Source organism: Seriola dumerili, unplaced genomic scaffold (assembly GCF_002260705.1).
Source record: "Seriola dumerili isolate Sdu_G_001 unplaced genomic scaffold, Sdu_1.0 BDQW01000081.1, whole genome shotgun sequence".
NCBI lineage: Eukaryota > Metazoa > Chordata > Actinopteri > Carangiformes > Carangidae > Seriola > Seriola dumerili.
In genome coordinates this window covers 1377432-1403301 of record NW_019174336.1, presented here as the reverse complement: position 1 = coordinate 1403301, position 25870 = coordinate 1377432, and the positions used below count along the sequence as shown (strand labels likewise).

Sequence of the window (25870 nt, the reverse complement as noted above, 5' to 3'; positions counted from 1 at the left end):
GAATATGAAGAGCACGGCTCAAGACCGATAAGCACCAATGTGATAGATCATTAATCATAATGCAGGTAAAAGTTTGAAATAATCATGATATTGATTCGAAGTCACATCATCCAGCTCTGATCACATGGAAGTTTTGAATCCATCTGTCTTTTCACGTGTCTCAACACTCTCCAGACCAGAGGAGCAGCGATGTTGATGCTACAAAAGAACAGCCCCTCAAACACTCCTCCATTCAAACAGAAGCTTCAGCCAACAAGTTGTTTTTGTTTGAGAACTTCCTGTCCTGAGGTGACTGAAGGTCATTTCAAGTAAAGATGAAACATCAGCAGAGCAGAGTAAAACACAACTACTGTTACTGAAACTGTTACACTAACAACACACACACACACGCACACATACACACACACACACACACACACGTGCAGCTTACATGACGATGAGGTTGGCTGTGCTCGAGTGCTCCTTCAGTAGCTCGTTGAGTCTGATCTGACGATTAGTCTGAAGACGAAACAAACAAACACAGGTTCAAACACTCAGGTATCGACTTACCAGATGATTATCACAAGCTGCCGCAGCACTGAGCTGCAGACCAGCTCACAGTGTTTCACTCTGACTGCAGTGAACCAGAAACACATTCACTCCCCTGACATTTTCTGCTGCTGCGAAGGCTTTGATAGATGTGATCATATGGACCTTTGTTCAGCACTGACACAGTGTTCAAACTGGTGAAGTTAAAACAGACTGATACAGTGAGTTACAGTGAGACAGAGTGAGTAGGAGGTGCTGACCTTGGCGCGGTACAGCTCCAGCTCGTTGTCTGTGATCCTCCACGGTTCACTGTTCTTTAGCCTCTCAGCCGCCTCCTGCTCCATGTCGTCCTCCTTCAGCCGGTACGGCTCGATCAACTCCTCGAAGGCCGTCACGCTGCACAGCAACAGAGACATGGTCAGTGAGGAAGGAGGAATCCAGGTCTATGATCCTGAATCGACCACAGTAGTTAATGATTATAATGACGGACGGAAAAAGGTGGAACTCCATAAAACTTAAATCATAATGTAACTTTAAGTGAATAACCTTTAACAACAGTGTCCTGCTGACATTTTATTTTGTGATTTCATTTATTGATCTTGTCTTTGTGCAGCACTTTGATTGGCTGCTGCTGTTTTTTTACATTGTGCTTTATGAATAGATTTGATTTGACAACAACAGAGTGATGTCATAGTTACTACTCTGCTGCTCTCACTTTCTCTTCTCACTAAACAAAGTCAGTCAACTGCGAAGTCAGTTGCTTTGACTTTGCAGCTTTATCTAACACTATTAAGTTACCATGACTGAAAGTCAACACTTTCTGCAGTTTGGTTTCAAGTTAAAAGCCTCCATTGACTCAGTGGTCCTAGTCCCTCCCTGTTAACAGGCTTTTAATGTGAAACATCTGCAGGAAGAGAGATTTTACTGACAGTGGCTTAACAACGGTTTGAAAAATGACAAATCAGACACAATGGGACTGAATCAGTGACTCTGCTGTTGTAGGGATGGAATCAGTGCTGTAGAAAGGTGCATTAGACTGAGTTGAGCATGTGTAGGAATGACAGGTAAAACATGACTGAGCTGGTAGAAAAGCTTTGCTGTTTGAAGGTTATTGAAGAGGACTTACTGCTCCTTCTTGGGCTTGGTGTTTATGTCTCCCAGCACAGTGATGTCAGAGAAGTCTATCCTGAACTTGCTCAGCAGAGTGGCCATCCTGCACAGAGAGCGCAAAAACAAAGAGCTTTCAAGTAAATACAGGAAACCAGCTGGAAGAGATTTTCGATCCCAGGAGCTGAGGACAGAGATAAGAGCAGCGAGTCGTCCTGAGAGGCAGAAGACTCCGCTTTAAAGATCTGTTTGATCGTGGAGTCTCTGGGAGGACGGGGGCAGGTGGGAGAGGGTTTACTGTGGCATTCTGTGTATGAGAGTCATTTCCTCTATGCTCAACTTCAAAGAAAGAGCCTGAAAGCATCATCTGTCAGGTGTGGAGAGCTTTAGACCATAGCAGGTTCCAGCTGTTGTATCTCTGCCATGTTCCTCGTACCAGCACAGTTTGAATCTGTACAGGAGCCAGCGCATGGGCCTGGGTTTTGCTCCTGATTTCCTGAATCAATTTAATTCCAATTCACAAGGTCCTGATTTGGTTCAGTAACAACAACAACAACCTACTGAATGAGCTTCTCAGAGAAGTAAAGCTGTACGTTTCTCCTCTGATCTGCTGCATTATTAACAAGAATCACCTCCTCCTGGTTGCTGTATGTGTGTTTTTTTGACCTTTGGGATATAAAATGTCATCACTTCATTTTATCCTTATGGACATTTGAGTTAAATTCATAGAGTTATGGCCGAAAACCTGTTTTGTGAGGTCACAGTGACCTTTGACCTTTCACCTAACCTCTAATCAGTAAATCACTGAGTCCAAATGAATGTTTGTGCCAAATCTGAAGAAGTTCCATCAAGGTGTTACTGAGATATCGTGTCCATGAGAACGAGCCGGACTGACGGACGGACAACCTGAAAACAATTTGGCTCCATTTCTGACTGTCACTGGTGCAGAGGCATAAATATCAATATTTACATTACAAGATGTTATATTAATGCACTTTTATTTGACATGACCCACAGTTTAGCAGTCAGTACTGTGCCTTGCTAACATACGCTGGTATAGCTACAGCGTGAACAGCTGCACACAGGGTCTTCTTCTATCGGCTTCTTCTTGCACATGACTTTTCTTTTGTCCGGCTCTTCTCCATCTTTACTGTTTTTAAATTAGAAAATACAGCCTCACATCTGCCTTCAGAGGAGCTGCGTCTGCCATGTTTTTGTCTCTCGCATGACCAGATCTCGTAGCACGAGGAGGCTGGTCACACAAGGTTACAGCCCCACACGTCCACAGGAGACTGTAAAGTCGATATCAGATTATTCACACGAAGATCAATTTGATCAATTTGTGATTACTGCAGAGATCAAAAAACACACAGCATTAAATCTGCCTGTTGGTGAAGACATACTGTGTGAGTCTGTGCATGTTTGACAGGGAAACATTGAATCCGTTGAAATGGACAGTCTGTAGTTTTGCAGCAAACACAAAGGGGATTTCAAAGTGCACGCTGAGATAAAAGCCTCGGCTGCTAGCACCAAGCTAATTTTATCCAACAAAAGGAAGTAGGAGGCAGCTGTAGGAGACAATGAGAGACAGTTAGAGTGGGGGGAAAAGAGAGAGAGAAAGTGTGTGTGTGTATGTGTGTGCGTGTGTGTGTGTGTGTGTGTGCGTGTGTGTGTGTGTGTGTGTGCGTGTGTGTGTGTGTGTGTGTGTGTGTGTGTAAGAGAGCGTGTGTATTAGCAGCAGAGGGTGACAGATGCTTCTGTGCTGTTTCTGTCATGAAGGTTCAGGTTGATGCAGATAAAGATCATATTTGAAACGTTCCATCTTTAAAGGAGCAGTGCAACATTTTGGGAAACAGGCTCATTTATCAGTCTCATGTACAGAGCTGGAGTCAGCATATGGTTAAGTTAGCTTAGCATAAATACTGGAGGCAGAGGAAAAAGCTAACCTGAAAAAAAAGCTGACAGTTTGACGTGTTTTATTTTTGGTTGGACTTGCCCAGTAAGCATAGCGACTGTATCTGGTAACCCAGGCAACAGCTGGAGACAGAGGTACTGGGTGTGTGTTTGTCAGAACTAAGCATACACACATAATAGGCATAACTGTTCATTCACAGTCACATAAACAACACACAGCATGTTCATCAACTGTAGAGATATCAGCTAGCTGTTTCCAGTTGTCATGCTAAGCTAAGCTAACCAGCTTCTGACTCCAGCTCATCCACAGAAAGGAAACATGTTGAACTTCTCCTTTAATAATAGATAGCAAACATAGAAACTCATTTCTGAAGAGAGTTAAAGTGGAAGGGAATGGTGTCTTCATATCGAGAGAGTTATATAATCAAGTAATGAGACTTCTTCCCACAATAACAAGGAAATGAGTGTTTTGGCTCTGAGGAACAAACACAGAGAGACCATGTTCACATCATCTGTTGTTGTTCCAAACATCAGCGTCTTCTTCCTCCACACTGGTGGGTTCCTTCTGTTTTCACTTATTAACCACAAAGTATAATTTACATTAGTGACCACTTTCAACAACATTTTATATTCTTCTCTCATTTCTCTCTCCAGACAGTCAATACTCTCAGTTCATAACACCATAAAAATCATTTTACGAGATTTGAAACTTCACTTTTACTTCTTGTTAAATTATCATTCAGGGTCCTTGAATGCACCACAGACCACATGACAGTGACACAGTCACTCAGGAGAATTACCTGTCCTCAGGTGCTTTCAAGTCTCTGACAAGTTGATCTTAATGACAGAATCATGGAGGGAAATCAGAGGAAGAATTTTGAGAACAAGATCCACTTACTGAAAATTTTTCAGTGCTTTCAGCTGCATCTTTGTGGCCTTTGTACAAGTGCTATTTCTAAGGTTAATATAAACAAGCTCAAGAAACTGAGAATAGTTTGTTAACTAGTCATCAGTGTTGTAAATTTTAACTCATGTAAAACCACCAGAACAGTTCTTTACTTCTTCAGCTCATCATTATTATTATTATTATTATACGTTTTACCTAGAAAAGATGATTTCAGGACTAAGTCAGGTCAGTTTTTGTATTTATGGTTGCTAAAATCTAAACTAACATAAAAAGGTTTTGTTTGTCAAGTAGAGATAAGTGAGTAATAGGGGTCATGAGTAATAAGTCATTTTATACAGTGTGGAGTCCCTGCCCTGTGTCCTGAATATGGTGCCAGAGACGTCAACCAAAGTCACTAAATCTGAAAACTTGGAAAAATGGCAAGAACTTTATTTGCTGATCATTTACAAGTAAAACACGTGCTAACACAACATCAACAGAACACACTGTATCTGTAGTGTGTGTGTGTGAGTGTGTGTGTGTGATGCTGTCAGCAGCAGCTGAGCAGAGGAGTGTGGTGCTGAAAGGAAAGCAGATGTCTGCTCTGTGTTCACTGCTAACGAGCTGCTCTCACAGAACCTGGCTCCACGACCGGCTGTAAACATGGTGGACAGAGCAACAGCAGTATCTATGAACATAATGAATACTAATACAAGAGCAGCAGAGCTGTAGAAGACTTCATCCTGTTCTCTGCCGGCAGGTGAGGGTTAGGCAGGAAAAGTGATCTAACATCTCCTCTGTAACCTCACATGAAAGTGGACACATGCATGAGGAGGAGGAGGATGAAGAGGAGGAGGAGGAGGAGGAGGAGCAGTACTCACGCTCGGCGGTCGTGGTCGATCCTGTTGATCTTGCCTCCGATGAAGACGCGGATCTTGCAGTCCTTCCACCTCTTCTTGTTGGTCAGCAGGTAGGGGATCAGCAGGGTCAGACCTGGATGGGAGACCAGAGGCCGTTTTCAGTACAGTCAGGTCCAAGTTCAGACTCTTGAGGACAGGAGGACTGTTTACATTTGAAACAGCAGCTCACACTTCAAAACACCTGAACCTGATTCAACTGTGACCAAATCATCTCAACTCTAACGGTTTCAGGTAGAGAGCAGACCTGACAGTGAGTGTAGTGAAAGACAGACTTGATATCTAATCTGTAACGTATGTGGCCCTTACTGCCTCTCTTTATTTTTAGTTAAATATATTTATTTGTTTACTACTGAGATGTGGTGGCAGATCTGTACATGTAAGAACGCACAGAGTCCACAGAGGCAGCACTGCTGTTAGACTGCCCAACAAATCATTTCAGCTTCTCAGACAAAAGAGCAGCAGCAAATATAAGATTTAAACTCTGAGACCGAATTTTATGATAAATCTAAACGCAACAACAACAGAGTGCAGAGATAAAACTTTCTCCCAGGACGACGGTGACCATCTGGTCACATCAGGAGCTGCTGAGACAAGACAGTCCTCAAATCTCCAAAAATGCCAGAGCAGACGCCATGTGAATAAAGTGAAATCTTAATCGTTACTTGATCACCTGAACAAATACCACAACTGAATGAATAAAGAAAAAAGAAAAAAGTTGTCAGCTTTACGCTCAGACTCTCCACCACTGCTGCTGGTTCACGTGCAGTGCATTCTGGGACACATTCTGCCACAAGTCCACACAAGTCAGCCACAGACACATCCTCGATAAAAGAGGTGGAGCAAGAACACTTCGGTGTTCGGTCTGTACTTGGCTGGATGTGGACTCTGAACTGCACCAGAACTTGAACTGTGACTGATGATGTTTCACATACAGAGAAGAACTCCATGATGTAAACATTACACACCTGCTGTGCCTTAAACATCAGACTCTTTCCTCCATTTGTATAAACTTGGGTAGACGATAAAATAGGACGAGGAGATCCCCAGGTTTTTGTCCACTCTTCACCATCCAGTAGGAGTCACTGGTGCAACAACTAAGACATAACGCCTCAACAGCTTCTCATCCACGAACACTTGATGTATGGTTATCAGACTATCTACATTTACTTATCTACAGCACTGAGTTCTTCTGTGTTTGTGTTTGACAGGACAAAATATTTTGTGAAATTATAATAAAGTGTCTGTTCAACTAAAAAAAAAAACATTCTGTTCTCATTCCTTCAGGGGTGATGTTAAATGCTTCATGTGACTTCCACTCCAGAACATATAAGTTGTGATCCAGAGCAGGAGTTCAGACCTGAGCCACAAGTCAGAGCACTGGCCTCCAAACATCAGTTGTGCCTGCACCACACTGAGCGCAGGCGTCTCTGCTGTCAACAGAGATGAGGCTGATGTGATGAAGACGATCAGATGTGAAGCTTCACACCTCACGAGTCGTGCCTCTGGCCTCCTTCACATATGTACACCTTACTGTTCTGATAAACAGCCAAAACCCTTCTGTCCAATAAAGAATGACACATTAACATATGAGCTGTGTCAGTCAGTACTGATCAACACGTCACTGACACACTCAATCCAACAGCTAAGAGCTGAGGATTCATTCTGTGTCTTCCTGTTTTTAACATGTTTATGTGCAAAGTGTTCACACATTGGACATTTAAACAAATCATCTGTTTTGTAATATTAATGTTAATATACACAGTACATATTGTATTTTAGACAAAATCTAATTTTTTCAACACAAATTTCGGTTTGTATTTAAGTAAATAATTAAGGCCAAATTTCTTCGTTTTTTTTTTTCTATGGTGCTTTCATACTTTTTAGACACTGAAGTGATGTTCTGACTGCACAAATGAAAACATGTGCGCAGCATGAAAATGAGTTCTTTTACTTCGGTAACAGCAGGTAATGCCTGATGCCTGGCAAACATTTCAGTGTGTGTATAACACTTAACTTTGGACTAATCTCCTGTAAACAGATTCATTTCTTTCTCTCCGACTCACCTCCATCATCAAACAGCCACCAGACGTCCACGGTGCCCTTCCCTTGTTTCTTCTGGAACTGCTGGCTGGCCTCCAGCAGCCTCTGGTCAGACACGTTCAGCGGCACAGTCGGACTCCTCTTGTCTGCAAAGCCACACATCATACACATCCACCACACACACAAGCAACACCAACAGAAGAAAACTCATTTAGATGGTAAGATAGAAAACTAAAACCACAATCATGTTGACCCCACACTGTGTGAAGGTTGTGTAGATTTGTCAGCTACGGACGGTTCAGTGTGGCTCTAGGATAATGTCTGTGTTTGAATGACAGTAGGACTATTATTTTGAAAAAGGACTGATGGTGACACATATTAACCAATTCTAAAAAAAAAAACTAACATCACAAACCATTGAACCTCAGTGCTGCAGCTGTGATCTGTGTTGCAGATTTATTTATAGTTTTAGAACTATGGATTTTATTCCTTACTTGAGGATTTAAAAAATACTTTACCAGTAGTTTTACTTGTTTTAGGAAAATATTGTATTACTTAAAAGTCTGTTACATTTGTAAATTGTTTTCTAGAGCATAAAAGTCAGGGGAGTAAAAAGCCAGACTGATGACTCTGAGGAACTCTTCATTTTCTGTTTTATGCATTTTGGATTAAATGTTTTGAGAACGATCCTCAGGAGGTGAAGATGAGCAGAAACAAATCTAAAAATAAGATGACAGCACCAGAGTTATGAGCCTGTGCCTTCAAGCCAACCCTGGAGCAGAGCAGCAGAGCAGGTTTTACTTTCAAAGGAATTTCACTGTTGAGGTTTGTAGATTGATTTCCTTCCAGACACTGTATAAAAACATCGGCAGGTTTATTTTAGAGTTGAACTGAATGTGTTATGAATGTAATGTCAGCTGCTTTAAACTATTGTATGTTTTTTTTTCTTTTGTATTTTTACATTTTTATGTGTATAAATGAATTCGCTGTTGTGACATTCATGTTTGCACACTGACTCATTTCCAATCACACTTGCACAGGCTTTTTCTTTAATGTGAAAATGTATAATGTACAGTATGTGTACAGTATATGTTTATTTTTGTACACAGGTCTCTCTTGAAGAGAGATCTCAATGAGACTACCTGTTTAAATAAAAGATTTAATAATAATAATAATAATAATTTTAACTTGAATTAAGTCATTCTTAAGTATTTTGAGTTGGACTAAAAATGAAATGTCAAAAAGAAGTGGAAACTGACATTAGCCACCATAAGCTACTGGTCATACGAGACCAAGTAAGTCTGTAACAAGTTTACTACACTAACAACCAACGAAAACTAGATGTGAAAAAACATTTTCGTGAAATGGAATAAAAATAAAAATGAGGCTTTAAAAAAATGATAACTGAATCTGTATTGTGTGTTTACAAAACTAAAATAAACTAAAATAACAGAGAAAATGTCTTCTGTTTCGGTCTCTGTCAGTTTATTTCATACATCAGTCTGTATTATTGATGAACTTCAGTGATGAGCCACAGAGCTGCAGCTGGACAGTCCAGTTCACTGATGACTTCATGTTCAGTTGGTTTAAATGAAACACAACCACACAAAGTCAAAACGAAATACAAATAAAAACTAATGAAAAATCCCAAACTATTATAACCTATATAACTCTAGCATTAAAACCTGTGAGTGGCTTGAGGTGAGGATTTTTATTGCTTTTAAATTTAACTTCTCATGAGTAAGAGAAAGAATGAGTTTTCTTACTTTTAAAAGTTAAATTTTGACATAGTTGGGATATTTTTCTAGTGTGTAGTGAGTTCTTTAATGAACCACAGGGGAGACACCATCGATACTGAACAGCAAGCAAACAGGAGAGAAGCTGTGAGTTAGCAGGAGTTAGTGGAAAGGGCTGGAAACATGGAGACAGGAGGAGGTTTTCATCCTGGAAGAGAAAGCTACAGACAAACTGTCAGCATCAGAGACAGAGAGAGAGAGAGAGAGGAGAAACAGCAGGCGAAAGACTGAAGACAGTTTGGAGGAAATTGAAATGTTGGCACACACTCGCAACATGAAATACTCAAGACTTGGATTGAGTCAAAGGCACCATCACACACAGCAGCGCTTCAAAGACTAGGCTTGAGCTACAAGCTGGAGAGAGCGGGAGGAAGAGAGGAAGAGACTAAATGTTATTCCCTGAAGCTGAGAAGCCAGCGGGCCGGACACACGGGACAGACGGCCAGAGACACAAGACAGAGACAGCAGGGAGCGGGACGGTATGTCAGGAGGAATTCAAAATATAGTGTGAAAAACGAGGTGACGGAGAGAGAAAGATAGAGAGCGTGAAGAAAGGAAAGTATGACTTCAGAGGGAAGTAGCACACCAAAGAGAAGAAAAGATGGAGGAAGATAAAAACAAAGCAGAGAAAGACAGAGAGAGAGAGAGAGAGAGAGAGAGAGAGAGAGAGAGAGAGAAGAGTTTTAAGGCAACTCAATAAAGTGGATCTCCTGCCTTTTTTCAACAGGGGCTGAGTTGGAGCTTTGCCATCATCATCGTCATCTGGGAAAGTTGAGACAAAAGGAGAGAAGAAAAAAAATCATAATTGGGGTGAGATGCTGTTTTGATGTGCTGTCAACTCAGAACCAAGGTTTCTCCATCATGAATTCAGATGAAGTACAACAGAGAATGTAGAGTAATACAACAACAATACTACAACACAACATTATAAAAACACAACAAAGCAGACATACATGTACAGTGTGGTCCGGAGGAGAACGGTTAGCTAACACACAACATGTTCGTGAAGACACAAGAACCTTTAGTGAAGCTTTTCTACAGCTTCGATGTCCTGAGCAGTAACAGGGTTTACACAGGAGTCCTGGAGTTCAACTCAATGCCTTTTAAGACCTTTTCAATATGTTTTAACAACTCAATGACTCTTCCAGCTGTAACCTGTTACCTCAGCAACACACCTTTAACTTATATTTACTACACATTCATTTTGAGATCACAAAACTAAACAGTCTGAGTTTAAGAATTCCTCTGTGGACCACTGCATCAATACAACAGAAATCACAGAGGCCGGGGGGGGGGGGGGGGGGGGGGGGGGGGCAGAGACCAAGAGAATAAACTAAGTAACTAACCAGAAGGCGCACACACGCACACACATTAAAATCTCTGTGGTTTTTTTCATTTGGCCAAACAAATAAGGCCATACAATAATTACAATTACAACTGATAAATTGTTGTGTTACAGTGATGGCAGACTGTATGGTCTCTAACCAGACATCCCTTGAGCTTCTGGTGCTCACTGAGACCTGGACCAAACCTGAAAACACAAAACACTGCTACCTCAACTGTGCTCTCCAAAAACTACACATTCTCCCATATTCCCATCTGAACCACAGAGGAGGCGGGAAAATCTCCTAATTTCAACAAATGGAAATTCACTCAACTGTCGCCTCCAAACAAATCCTCCTCCTTTGAGAACCATGCTGTTCTGTTGACCGCTCCAGTAAAGGTCTCTGTGGTTATAGTCTCTGGTTTGAGTCCTCTCTCGCACAGGGGAGGGGATGGGATTCAGCCTTATGCTCATTCTCAGACACTGTGTTCCTAATGAATGTGGTCTGTCATCACCATCCCTGCACACAAGACAGTCTCAGTCCAGACTGTTCTGGTCTGGTCTACCAAAGCCTGTCAGAGCAGGAGCCTCCCTGTCTCTTCCAGCATCTGTTAAAGACTCCTCTCTAACACTTCTAACAGCCCCACATGTCTAACTAGCTCCTACTGATCTCCTTCACTAATTAAAAAGATGTAGTACTTTGTTCTTACACCAAGGTGATGAACCTCACTCTAAGTCTCTTTAGATAAAAGCATCTGTCAAATGAGTACCCATGGCAACCACGCCACAGAGGTTGCTGCTGGAAAGCATGAGTTTCATTTTGTGCATGTGCATATTAACACATGTGTAACATGGTTATCTCAGCCAAGCTGCAGTTTATAAACATTGTTGGCGTTTATGAAAGCACAAAGTCACAGAACAGCCCTGAAGTGGCTGACAAGAACGCAAGACACAGACAGACCAAGAGACGCACTGCCCAGCTGGGTTAGCAAGACAGACAGACTGGAGAGAGATGCACGTCAACTAAATGTTACTGTTATTTGCTGACATCAAACTTGGAAGAGAGAAAACAAGTTTACCCGGTTGCTGATGACTTTCATGTTGTATTTTTTAACTCCTTTTTGGCCAGAAGCATAGTTCCCCTTCATAACCCTTGCTTAATTTGCATGTTCCTACACAACTTGCATAGTGAGCATATAAGGTTGCCCAGTATTGATTCATTCATTTCACGCGACATGATCAGGAGTCTACACAGGGTGTTTTATTTTGAAAACTGAAAATGTTCCAAGCCGTTCCTGTGTCCGACTTCCTGCCCGGCTCGAATTTAATTCTTCGTAAATGGCGATTAAGACATTTTAATACTTTTTAAAGGAGCTATTTGTAAGTTTTGCTACTGCTATAAAGCTAACATTAGCATTAGCAGCTGTTTACTTACCAGTCTAGAATAAACGTTGTAAATTCAGCATCAAACTTTATTAATTTTCTCACCAACAGCTGTATCCAGGTGAAAAGCAGCCCTCTTGTTTTGCCTCTATTTCTATTAATTTTTTTCATGCACTGATATTAGCATGCTAACTAACTAGCCCTAGCCTTGTGGGGCTGTCTCAGTGGCCAGCCTTCCCTGAACAAGTAGCTGCTCAGAAGACGTATTTTAACCTCTTGTCTTGTCTTGTTAACGCTATGATGGCTGAAGCTCTTGTCAAGACTGGTAAGTAAACAGCTAGCAATAACAAAACTTACATATAGCTCCTTTAAGAGCCTTAATTTACACTTTTACTACCTGATTTACTACCTTTTAATATTTTTTAAGACCCAGCAGACTAAAAACCAGAATAAAACCAGCAGATCTGATCCAGGAATGTACAGTTAAATCAAACTGGTTTCCACTAACCAGCAACACATGGACAGGAGAGAGTATTAAATACATATGAATCAGTTCTAATTCTCAAAGCTGGACAACTCCACTGAGACTATGCATGGATTAAAATGAAAATCTCACATAGTGACTCAGAGTGGAAATTAGGTCCACAGAGAGGAGAACTGGGCACAGATTCGGTCTTAATGATGGCTCAGGTCGGAGCTTTGGCCCAGGCAAAGAGGATTAAAAAAATCAAGGCATTCATCTTGTTTCAGTGTGTGAATGTGGCTCATCCTTCATTAAATATTTAAGACAAAAAACTAAGCATACTGCAGTAGAGGGCTTTGTTGTTCATTTATCAAAAGCTTGACCAAATTTAACAACAGTAAAACACTCCACCCGACCTCCTGAGTCCAGACTGAATGAGTCCAGTGTGAATGAGGCCTGGTGATCAGCCTGTCGAGCCGAATGTTTGGTTCCCACAATCTGGGGCCAGTTAGTGTGTTTGCTTGCTCTGCTCAGAGTTGTGTGGGTGGCACTTGTACACTACACTGATGGTATGGTGTTTTCTCTCTCTCTCTCTCTCTCTCACACTCACACACACACACACACACTGGTCCAAGACATCTGTGGACTAACAAACTGGGCCCAGTGGGACGACTGGGATCATGGGTCACTGAGGCGACTTCCTGTCAGGACTCACTCTCTCTCTGTGTGCGTGTGTGTGTGTGTGTGTGTGTGTGTGTGTGTGTAGAGGCAAAATAAGGGAGGCTATTGATGGATTAAGAGGGATCTGTGAGAATGGTGTTAAACTGATTTCCTGGATGAAAAGATGAAAAGCTCCTCCGTCATGAACTTGGTGGAGTTGTGTTTCAGCAACACACACACACACACACGCACACGCACACGCACACACACACACACAGACACAGACACAGACACACACACACACACACACACACACACACACACACGAAATGCATAAATAAGGTGTTTATGGCTATAAGTGCTTTAATGGCTTGAGATGCAAATATATTCATCTGACTTCATAAATGATCACTTTTCTGTTTCCCTTCTTTCCCACAGTGTCTCACCCAGGCGTCACAGTAAACAGCAACTTTCTTCTAAAGTCTGCTTGGTAGATAAAGAGGGAATATAATATAAAATATAAGATCCATTCACACTGAGGCTGGCTAACCTTTCTGTATAGCTGGACTGTTCTGGAGGCTGGTGGCCTTGGAGGACGGCTTGGACGAATCAGCATCAGAGTCTTTGCTGGTGTCTATGGACACGATCACATCTTTCATCACTGAGGACTTCTCCTGGGAGGACAGCAAGTCATCTGGGAGGAAGTGGGATGAGAGAGAGAGAGAGAGAGAGAGAGAGAGAGAGAGAGAGAGAGAGAGAGAAGAGGAAAAATAAGATGGTGAAATAGAAATAGATTTTTATTTTAAGAGTTTGAGGGTGATAAAAATATTTTGGATTAAAGGGTCACTCTAGAGATTTGACTTGGGAAGAATAATCAAATTTGAAGCTGCAGAGACAGAAATATTCTGACTTTTAGCCCCTACTATATCGTCAGGACTCCGAAAACGCTGGATCCCACATTTCCCATAATGCAACTCACAGGATCTCTTCGTTAGACCCTTCCTGTCTGGTAAACACCCTCTGTCTTTCAAACTTTCCACCCTAAGTTTATAACACAGGCTTTCAGTTATGAACTGAGACAATTCTGATAATATCAACAAGAGGCTGTGAAAATTGCATTATGGGAAATGTAGAGCTTGACTCAGAAGAAGGACTTATAAATACAATATCTCGATCTCTGCTGTTCCAATTTGTGTGTTGATTTGTATGTTGATCAATCAGTCTAATTATTTTCTATGTCATTTAGGATACATCTGCCACATTGTGTTATGTATCAATACGGGATAAACCATATTGATTTCCACATTCTATGTTGTGTGTGTGTGTGTGTGTGTGTACACATGTGGTACCTTGTCCTTGGATATGGGACACATCTAGACCCTCCTTCAGTCGCAGAATGACGGCACCAAACTGAAAGTCAAAGGCGTCGCTGAGAAGGAAAAACATAAATAAAAGATTCACATCAGCGGAGGAGAGACCTAAACAGACACAGACTATTTAAAAAGGAAGACAAATAAACACTGCAGAAAGATCTGAGAGATCTGCACACAACAGATTGAAACATTTAAAGGATTAAACGTCTCTCTCAGTCCTGCAGGTTGCAGTGTGAACACCACCACAGCTACTCACTGGATGGAAAGTAAAGGGCACATTGCTGAGCGTATTAGCTGTGATTTAATATTGTAGGGCTGGACCATCTCTGACCTTCTACTCTAATGCCATAATCCCCACACTCTACACTGAGGAACTGGTTCAGCTTAAGTCCTTCACGCATACTTTCACATGACTGATAAAGGGTGCAGCAGGGAAACAGGATTTCACATGAGCAAACGCTAAACTCCCCTGTTAATACAATAGAACGAGCACTCATTGTAATGTATAGGCAGGTGACAAATTAAAGGAAAAACACAATAAGAATAAATGAGTGGAGAAACATAATGAATGCAGTTAAGCAGTTAACTTGCTATCATGCTCTGTGGCAGGTATGAAAACACTGATCAGGCCCAGTTGATTCTGATTTAGTATCAAGAGGAGAAGATCTGAGTGACTCTGAAAGAGGCTCAGAGCAGGAGCTCCAGTCAGAGATGCTCAGCTGGCTGCTGTTTCCATAGGAACAGAGACTAAAGTGACATCTGCATTTAGGTCTATGGGAAACACTCAGTAAACAGGGTCGGACATTTGATGTCTGTGATGCTCCTTATAATGAAAATATAGTAAAATGTTTCAGTGCTGCCTGACCTCAAGACCTTGAAACCTGGAATAATAATATAGATACATACTGCCTACGGGCCTGTGTGTACATGTCTGACCATATCACCTCATACTCTGTAACACTGCTTTTTAAAGTGTGAGTTGCCATGAATTTGTGAGTCTGCAAAGACTGAATTGGTTGGAAAAGAAAAGGCCAGTAGACAATCTCTGATAGAACATGCTTCCCTGCTGCCCACACATTTAACTGTTACTATCAAGTATTCATACTCATTCAGTATTCATGCACCAGAAACAATCAGAGTCACAGCATCTGTAAAAGCTGTTTCACTGCTGCACCACAGTAGTGAAAAGATACATTTAATAATATTTATTTTTTATCTTATCAATTTAAAGCTCCATATTTTCTTCTTCTCCAGTGTTTTATTTGAAGTGTTGATCCATAAGAAGATATATTTGTGGTTTTAAGAACCAAAAACCATCTCAGTGTAGTTTTACATCTCCTCTCTCAGGTTTCTCTCTGGAGCTCTAGTAACAGGAAGAGAGGAGGCTCTGATGCTCTCTTCTGATTGGCTGACTGTTTTCTGAGTGATCCAATAAAAATAAAGCAGATTTCAGGTAAAAACACTCAGAGAAATCAGATCCTGCTGGGCTGGATGGTGGGTCCAGGTGGGCGGGCCTTGGGGCATGGATGAGAGCGGTGACTTCTGTTGTGACATCACAAAGTTCCAGAAGTCCTAACGGCTGGTTTTAAAGCTCAGTGTCTGAATACAGGCTGTGTGCATTTCTCTGTGGACTGAGGCTTTGATACTTTCACAGTATTAATATAGAACCTAGACCTGATCTATAATCAAACTACATATGGACATCTACCTTTAGACTATATGGCCCTTTAAATAAAAATGTAATTAAATAACACTGGCTCAAATATAAGGCTGCTCTAAATGTAGCATCACCTCTCATTTTCCAGACGGGATAAAAAAAACTCAGTAACTAATTTGTTTCCCCCTTTCTTATACTCTGGTCATCACGGTGGAGCATTAGCAGAAGTCACTGCTGCCTCAGGCTCTGATAAGAAGTCTCTTCTCTGAAGCAGCTCTACTCACTGGATCATACTGATGTAAGTCTCCACGTTCATCATGTCGCCGTCCCTCCAGTCATTCTTGAAGCCCAGCACCAGGGTGTTGGGCTTGAGGCGACCCAGACCAGCGGCCTAGAGTGGGATGAGAGAGGAAAACATAATCAAATTAATCCAGATGATTTACATTTACGCACATTTACATTTACTCATTTGGCAGACGCTTTTATACAAAGCGACTTATAAGTGATTTCATACAGGCTGGCTGCTTTCGTAAGAATCACTGTGTCTGTCATTCTGGTGCCAGTTCTTATTAAGTTCATTTTATTCACTCTCAGGCTGGTTATCACCTCTCTGGCAAATGTAAGATGTTAAACACCATATTTAGGATTAGTAATAACTGATAAATGGATTATACTGAAGTATTGATTATCCAGAGCCTGATACTATTCCTCTGTGCCACAGAGCTCACTGTCCTGCTGACTCTCTCAAGAGCAACAAATGTTGATTAATGTGCAGCTTTAAAAAATGAAAATTGTAAAATTTACAAACAGGTCCTTTAAGGAAATGCTGGACTTAAATTCAACAAACTTTACAACGTCTTGCACGATTTCTGAACTGTGAGAGCATGTGCTTATTAAAACCATTAAACACAAACAGCCAACATTGCTGGTTGTTGGCAGTTGTGCAAGTCCACAAGAGGCTTGAGCAATGCATCTTGGGAATTAATCTCTGCACGTAGACGGCTAACGTATCTCAGTGCAGTTGTTGGCTGTTTACTGAGTGATATCCTGCAGGTTTAGTCCGTTTGAGATGTTTACTCATAGCTCCACCACAGCAGTGCTGCTCTCACCTGCAGCAGGTACTGAGAGCCCTGCCTCATGTCCTCGGCGAACACCGGGGTATAGAAAGCTTTGGTCTCGTTCTTCAGCAGCCAGCGCTGGTACCGGGACTGGTCTGTGGCCAGGTCTTTGAAGTTTGGTCTTCTGTAGCCCTGTGGGGAGGAACGAACACGAACACACACACAAACACACACACACACAGTTAATATAACTAATCCCACAGCCTAGCCTGTAGCCTGCTAAAAGTTTGAAACAAATGAGATGCTAACAGATAAATCTGCAGGTCCACATTTCCAGGAGGATTAATTTAATCACAGACTGAAGAACTGAACCTGAGGAACAAAGTCCTGCTTTGAAAGTGCTTTGAATCCTCATCAAGGAGTTTGTTTATTTCTGCAGAGAAGAGTTCACTGAGGTGTTCTTCAGCCAGGAAACTGCAGCGCCATTAGCTGGGAATGTTTATACCCTTTAACTTAGGGTCTCTCTCAGTCTTGATGGAAGCACGAGGGCAGATCAGAGGCCGCTTGTGGAGGGTTGCGTGTTCCAGAGAGCTGGACTTGCTGGACCGCACAGAGCCTGCATTCATCCAATCAAAATGGCTCTTCCATTGTGAAGCCGTTCTGCCTGGCCTGGATTTGTAAAAGGCTTTTTACTGTGTGTGTGTGTGTGTGTGTGTGTGTGTGTGTGTGTGTGTGTGTGTGTGTGTGTGTGTGTGTGTGTACGGGAACAAACACATCATCCTGTCACCACTGAGGCTCAGTTCTGAGCTCCAAGGTGAGTCACACTGAGCCTGAGGAGAGATGATTAAACATCACAGAGCTGTGATCATGTTTGAGAGAAAGTCAGCCTCAATGAATGAATGATGAATTTAGAGCATGAACATATGTATATGCTGCTTAGGCCAGATGATTAGGAATAAGAAATGCCTCCTGTATGTATGCCCAGATCTCTAGATATCTGTCAGGAATTGTTATCAAAAATATTATTATGTTTTGTGTTTTCATTAAATCTGGTTGATTTTTCAAAATCTTCAATATCAAAACTGACCTTTAAAGTTCAGTATGACGCAGGCTACAGTTGAGACCAAATATCTGCAGAACATCTGATGAATATATTTGACCTTCAAACAGTTGGGTCAACAGGTGAACAGATCATCAGAGTTAACCACCGCCCACAAATGTTCCATTCAGTGTCAAAGCTATGATGAGGACAGATTTTCATCGACCATCATAGATTTTAAACGAGCTCAGATTAATTATAACATAAACATGAAAAAAATTAAAAGTGCAGTGATTTGACAGACAAAAGGCTTGTGGTCTTATCCACTCCTGCATCCACCCATCCACTTTTAAGGCTCAGCCTCAGAGCTGGGTGAGGACTTTACAGACTCACTACACATAACTGGAGCCTCTCTGTCAGCTCGGTTACCAGTTTCTGACATCAGCCTTTGTGGGAGAAACTTTGAATTTTGATTATAATTCATTAAGATTATATGTTATAGTTTTGATTATAGTGACATCCCTAATGTGTGACCTGTAGTCATCATGTTTACATTATATCATAAACATTCATTAGACACTTTGATCGATAATATGGTATTTGTCTGAGCTGAGAGCATCATGAGTCTTTTTATTAACCACAAACACAAACAACAGTAGAGAATCTGCTCACCGTGCGGATGTGACCACAGATCATTAGGCCCACGTTCTTGGTGAAGCTGTGGACCAGGTCCAGAAGAGCTGGGCGAGAGTTGGGGTAACCAGTCATCACCAAACACTGGGGTCTACAGTCAGACAGAAAACATTGACACAGCAGCATTAATGTCAGTTTTTACTGTAGATATATAAACAAGTTCAGTTTCTAATCTGCAGCAACTTTTCCCTGCGACCTTCACAGCAGCTTCTCGTCTCCTCAGCACAGGACAAAACAACAGGAGCAGACTAGCGCACATCAAAGCAAATATGTTAAGCACCATGGGATTTAATGGAGGCGGTAAGAGGAGACATGAAGGAGCTCAGAGGAACGCCCGAGTCATTCTGAGGACACCATCAGATGCCTTTTAATCTCCTGCTTGGTTTGCTGCCATGGGAACATCATCACTAATACATCCTCAGAAACAGCATGACACGATGAGCTACATGTGGAAGCATCCAGAGCACAAACACCAGCATGGTGGATCTGCAAAGAACACTGGCCTCATGTGCTGAAATACTTTAGTTTATGGATCGTCCACAGAAATTTGACCAATAAACACCATTTGATGATCCAGCATGTGTCTACAAGTCATGCTTTAGTTGTCTTATTCTTCTTATCTAACGCTAATCCTACTCTAATCACCTGTAGTTAGCATGTTGCATGTGACGATAAATGAATACTAAAGATACTTTGAAGTCCTATATGTTTCCCTCGGCCTCCACGTCCAGATGGTACAAATTAACTGTAAACTGTACAAATGTTTCATAAAATTTGACACGTGAAACATTTATCATATCATGATATACCTTATATGCATATTGGAAATTATCCTATTGATATTGGAATAATAATTTCAGCTATATCGTCCAGCCTCTTGCCGCCAATAAAGTTTTAAATTTCAACCCACAGCATAAAATAAGTTCCCTCCAACAATCATCCAACCACTTTTTACAAACCTTAACACATGTATTTGCAGGGCTGCGTTATGACTTGGCAATCTGACCAAAAGATCATATGACAATCTTTTTGATTAGAATCACAATCCACAATCTGCATCCTGCTCCTGCTCTGATTTTATTCTGATGGGAAGTTGTTTGTCTGCACGCCGCTATTCCTCACCCACAATGCCGTCTTCTGTTTACAAACTGCGCCACAACCAAGCTCACTTTTTGCTTAGTTCATATGGAGTATTCATCTGAGCTGTTATTTATTTATGAGCTGCTGTATGTAAGTGTTTATCAAAGCTCAATCATTTCTGAGTACTGCCTGAAACGTGTCCACAGCATCAAATACTGAAAACTGACAAGTAGACGAAGTTGGTATTGAATGTTTGGTTTTAGGTTTGTTTACTTGATCTATCAGAAAACTTTACTTACTGTATTAAGGCAATGTGCTTTAATTAATACTACTATGGTTGGTAATACTATGGTTGCACGAACTTAACCATAGTCCAATTGTACCCTATGAGCCAGAGAGAAAGAGGAGTTACCACAAAAGTGAGTGTGTTTTGCTTGCTTCTCTCTCTCTCTCTCTCTCTCTCTTTCATGGATAACCTAGGTGATGACAGTAAGATGACAATGGGTATGTTAAAACAAAATTGTCATCCGCTCTTAAATCACAGCAGCTGCTACTCACAACAAGCAGCTCCATTACAATCAGCTGATCGGAGTGTGTGTGCGTGTACTGCAAACATGGTTATATGTTGTTATATACATGAAACTGTGAAAGGGCAAATTAAATTTAATATTGATTTAATACTACAAATAATAATAAGTTACTACATCAATGGGAAATCAAGTCAAATATCCTCTTGACATTTGCAAAGGCATGAGCAGGTGATTGTTGTGATGATCGTCGATCACTGGTATCGTTGTCCATCGGCACAACCTATTTAATACTAATGCATTTGGCAGTTGACACATTTTGTCACACTGAAAGGGTTAATGTTCTGTTGATGGTGTTATATTGGCACCAATATTTGAAAGATTTTCCCAGCAGGCCTAGCATGGCGTATCCAAACTGACAACAGGAGTTGTGTAAAACAGAATAAGGTATGACCTGGTACATGTATACATGAGTACATACAGTACATATGATGGGCATTCAGTTCTGCTTCCAACATGTGTCTGACACAACGACCAGCCAGAGTGGAGTGACAGGAAGAGGAAGTGACCTCGTCTGACCTGGATATTTATCATTCAGGGCGGTGCAGGACTGGCTACAATGGTATTAACCTCTTACATAATCCTCAACACCACATATGGTAAGTATGTTACTTTATGCCAATATGATACAAAAAGATGCTAACACAGCCTGCTTCAGTGTTATTATCACTAACTACATGCATGTTTAGTCTTTAGCGGGGGTGCTTCTTCGTGTTTGGTACCTGAAGTTCTTGATGTGGTCCTCCACTCCACTGAGGTGCAGAGTGTGGGTCAGGGCCTGGTGGTAGGTCAGAGCCTGGGTCGACGAGCCCCAGTTCACATCTGGAGGGGAGGACGCATGCAGGCAGAAACACACAGTGCGATTAGGGAGAGTGTTTACAGGTCGTGCTGCTGGGCCAAAGGCCATGTGACTCACGTGGCGTCGCAGGCACTGAGAAGGCTTCGTATGTGTGTGTAGCTGTGTGTCAAACTGAGTGTGCACACAGGTGCCCACGGACAGCTTTGTGTTTGAAGAGGTGCAAGACGTGTGTGAGGGCTCAGTATCAATCAGCAGTGTGAAGTATTCATTCACACAAAAATATTTTTCGCTTTGGTCTTCGGTAGATGCCACAGCATGACGGTCCTGGTCGTGTTGAGGTGAGCTCCAGAACTCTGTGTTTGACTCAGACTGTTCTACATGTTTCTGTAAGTCCAGTATTAACTCCACAGAGGTTAATTAATGCTTATTTACCAAAAACAGCTTACATAAATACCTCAGAATAATCATAATATATATCATTTTTATCAGTTATCACATATTGATATATATGTCTTCATAATTACAGCATCTTTTAAATTATTCTGAGGGTATAAAAGTTTCTTATAAACAGTGGCTGGAAACAAGAAACACTGTCATGAACATGTGGAACAAACTCACCTGGCTTCTTGTAGCTGACGTAGATATACAGACCCAGGACGATGACGTTGGTGAGGAGAGCGGCCCACCAGTTGATGACGAACATCACCACACAGCACAGAACGGCTCCGGCCAGGGAAACCCACATGTTGTAGTATTTGAAGCTGGGACGCCACCCTGCAGCACCAACCAACACAAGTCACAACACAGCAACCAACACAAAGCATATTAAGAGTGCTAGTCATCACGTATGGGTATTATAATGATTATGGTAAACTGAGGAAATCCACTTCATATCGAAGGTATACGATGCAGGATTTGTTGGTTGCTGTTTGTAAAAACACCCATCATATTTGGCTCTGCCTCCCCAGCTCAATGGGTACGCACGCAAGAGAGAGAGAGAGCGAGAGAGAGATAGCAGTGGTGGTAAAGTGAGCTAGAGAGTGAATGAAAAGAGGGAGCGATGTTAGCTCCACCCCCACATCTGTGACGCAGACCGGGATGTAACATGGCCGCGAGCTGGTATTGGCTGGGGGCTACATATCCACTGTCCAAAGGTTGACGGCCAGAAAATAAGAAACTACAGGTGGAGGGCGGAGTCTCTTCCGGTGAGTCATAAGCAATGAGGGACGGATTACTTTTGCATGAGTCTATACACTGTTTTCGGTTGGACTGCAGCAGCTGGATACAACCCTACTGACTGAGTGATCATAGTTCCACCATTGTTCAGCTGAATGCCATTTGACAGAGTTTCCCCATTGGCTGTTGCTCTTTCAAAATGAACTGGCACAAAAAGTTGAAGTTGAAGCAAGCCTGTCAGTCATGCTATAAGCAGATCACCTGCTATTGCACTGTGATGTTGAAAAAAAATAAAAATACAGACAGAACCATGGCTTGCTGGCAATGACAGCACACAGAGAGCAGGAGAGAAGCAAACAGATGAACGGCAGAAACCAGACATATACTTGGTTCTGACCTAGTCTTGTTTAGGAAAATCCTGCATAGTATACCTTTAAGGTTCAGCAGAAGTCTGACTCCTGAAATTCAGAAGACTAAGAATCAGAAGTTACGGTGGGAATCCTCTATAAAGGGAAACCTTCTCCAATCATTCTCATTATTAACATGGTCTTCAGTAAATGTTGCTGTTAAAGAGTATGGATCAAGTTAAAGTTGAAGTTGGGTTAAAGAATGGGAGTTAGCAGCCTGTTAGACTGGAGCCCAGGAGGTTATACCAGCTATTAGGGACCATTTTATTCACTGGAACCACAGAAACTAGACTAGTGGGATTTTAGTGATGGGATGCAGTTGGACTGTGCGTGGTTACACAATGACAGAGTCTAAAACAAACCACAGGACATAAAGGGTACATTGATGGTGCTGTTTTTACCAGTACCATGCAGGGGTTTTATGCGTCCCCGAGAGTGGGGAGAGACTGGCCCTGTAGAGGCCAGGACACCAAATGTGGTTTACAGTTTATGGTTCTGTGTTACTGCTGCCCTTTGATTGAGTCATGTACCGTTTAAGCCCGTGTAATTATGTGACCTTCTCAGAGGAATTAGAAGCAGATAAAGAATCTGTACCTGAAGTTCTGCTATAGCTTTGGTATTGAGGGGGAGAAAAGCACAGAGCTCAATATATAAGAAACAACTATATGCATTTTATTCAGCCATTCATTCTACAGTCTAAAGGGTCAGTTCACCCAAATTACAAAACTCCATGCAGATGGTTTGGGTTACATTTGGATACTTGTGTCGGAGATCTCCATTTCCACGCCAACACAGTGGAGACAAAACAGTGTTTACATCACTCTGGATAACACCACAGTTTTAACCACGGTTAGAGCAGAATCTAAATCTAGTTTTGTCTTTGCTTATCAAATACAAGCAGCAACCTCTGAGGTGAAAACATGAAGCCAACACTGAAGCACCAACTACAGTTCCTCTAATGACCACTAGAGTCTGGCTCCAACAGTGAGTCAGTCCCCATAGACTCCCATGTTAAAATGTCCAACTTTACAGCAGAAATAAACATGTTTACAGCCTGGTACAAAACAGTTTTGGTCTCTAGAGCTAATTTCCTCCTTCATGACACCTGTTTATATAACTCACCCATTTTATGAGTTAAAGATATGATAAGGTGACAGGTGGGTGAGCGTATGCTTGCCACAAACTAGCATGCACCAAAGTCTCAGCTCCACACATGCCCCTGGAGTCAGACACTGCCAAGATGGCAACAGCAGAGCAGCTCACTCTGAGCTTCACAACTGCTCTTCAGAAACCTGTGGGTGGCATCACAGAGGCTACGTCTATCTTTGTTTACAGTCTATGACTGAACACGAATCCTTTCTAATTATCAAATTTAGCTTTTGATATTTGTAAGTAATTGAATGTATAAAAAAACTAAAACTCAAAGATTCTGTTTATATGTTTTGTTAGGTGAGAAGCCAGTTTTCAGTGGTCGTCTCATCCATGTTAACAACCTGTTGCTGCAACTTCAAATGAGATGGACAACAGAAGATATAAGATTCATCATCAGGCAATCATGTTTAAACCTCACCTGTATATAAAGTGATCTACTCCTGTTTCTTACGCTGATGATGCTTATAGCTGAAATATTAATCAGACTATTTAACTGTGAGTGCCTTTTTTTCTTTATCTTGTTGAGTCAACCACAGCTGTGCACCTGATACAGTACTCAGGATTTGAAGCTCACTGAAATTCTCTAACAGCTGCAGATCTTAACACACAACCATTACGTTGATAAGCTTTAACGTCGATAAGCTTAAAATGTTGATAAATGTTGATAGACATAAAGGTTGAACTGGGAGATTCTGGTTCCGAAAGTTGACATGACACCATCAACTAGACTCTTTCAGTCATGACTTTGCTTGTTTTGTTGAGCTGCTGAAACACAGTCAATCATAGAGTGATGTTACAGATGTTACCTGCAGAGAACACATTATCCAGAGTTTCATTTTAGCTTTTTATCAAATGACTTCATCCTCTCAGCGCCAGCAAAAGATGTAAACAGTGACAGAGTAGAACCGTTTCTGTTTCATCACAAGCTAAACTCCACTGTGTTGGAGAAAGAGACACATGGTGAAAAATTTAAAATAAACTATCTGCACAGATGGAAACAAGTGGAGGGAAGTGAGAATGCCTTTCTATAATTTTGGTGAACCGACCCTGTACAAAGTCATAACTAGAAAATAGAACAGCAATTCTTTTTAGTATGTTGTACAACATGACCTCTGAAAAACCTACTAGAGATCAAAACCCTCACCTCAGTGTAAAGTGATAATACCCAGTTTGTCAGCCAGAGATAATTCATGCTGGTGTATTGTCCCAGTTGCATTACAGCTGCTGGCAAACTAGCCTGGCGTGTCATTAGACAGCAGGCAAAACAAAACAACAAAATAACAGTGACATGATGTTTCTCAGGGCTTCACAGGGCCACAGGGTTTTTGTTCCAGTTTAACAACTGTCATTCATCATCATTTAAAATAACTCATCTGATGTGGCAGTGTTTCAGTAACACTGCTGTAGAGGGGGAGGCAGGAGTGTAATGGAAACACCATCATAAAATAAATGTTACTATAAATATGACTAATATTAACAGCCAATTACAACACTGAGATTACACATCAGACATCAGACTGCATTATATATCTACAGTTACAGTAAATAAGTTTTCTGCTACATCTGATGATTCGTGAAGTTTCAAAGTTTGTACTGACAAAATGAGAATTTTCCAAATGAACTTTGATTTCTCAAAACATTTTAAAACCATTTTAAAAAGTTTTTTTAAGTTCTCAGAATAATCAAAGTTTTAAATCCTGCAATGGAGTAAAAATCAGTCTACAAATGAAACCTGTGTGATACTGCTGAGAGCTCAGGAACAAATGAGTAAGTGAACCTTGAGGTGAGATTGTTTTGTCAGCTCTGAACTGTGATGTACAGACTTTAT

General features: G+C 41.4%; 1 protein-coding gene across 1 annotated transcript in view; it reads right to left on the bottom strand.

The window, feature by feature from the left end:
* slc12a2 (solute carrier family 12 member 2) overlaps nt 1-25870 on the bottom strand; it is a 64298-nt gene that overhangs the window by 989 nt on the left and 37439 nt on the right. Inside the window, exons 14-26 of the mRNA XM_022744581.1 lie at nt 21926-22081; nt 21231-21330; nt 18821-18932; nt 17161-17301; nt 16336-16442; nt 14371-14450; nt 13572-13715; nt 9906-9953; nt 7419-7541; nt 5317-5428; nt 1655-1741; nt 789-924; nt 431-498 (exon numbers count right to left, since the gene is read on the bottom strand). Of these exons, the coding sequence (XP_022600302.1) occupies nt 431-498; nt 789-924; nt 1655-1741; nt 5317-5428; nt 7419-7541; nt 9906-9953; nt 13572-13715; nt 14371-14450; nt 16336-16442; nt 17161-17301; nt 18821-18932; nt 21231-21330; nt 21926-22081 (1414 nt within the window). The remainder of the gene's footprint in view (nt 1-430; nt 499-788; nt 925-1654; nt 1742-5316; nt 5429-7418; nt 7542-9905; nt 9954-13571; nt 13716-14370; nt 14451-16335; nt 16443-17160; nt 17302-18820; nt 18933-21230; nt 21331-21925; nt 22082-25870) is intronic.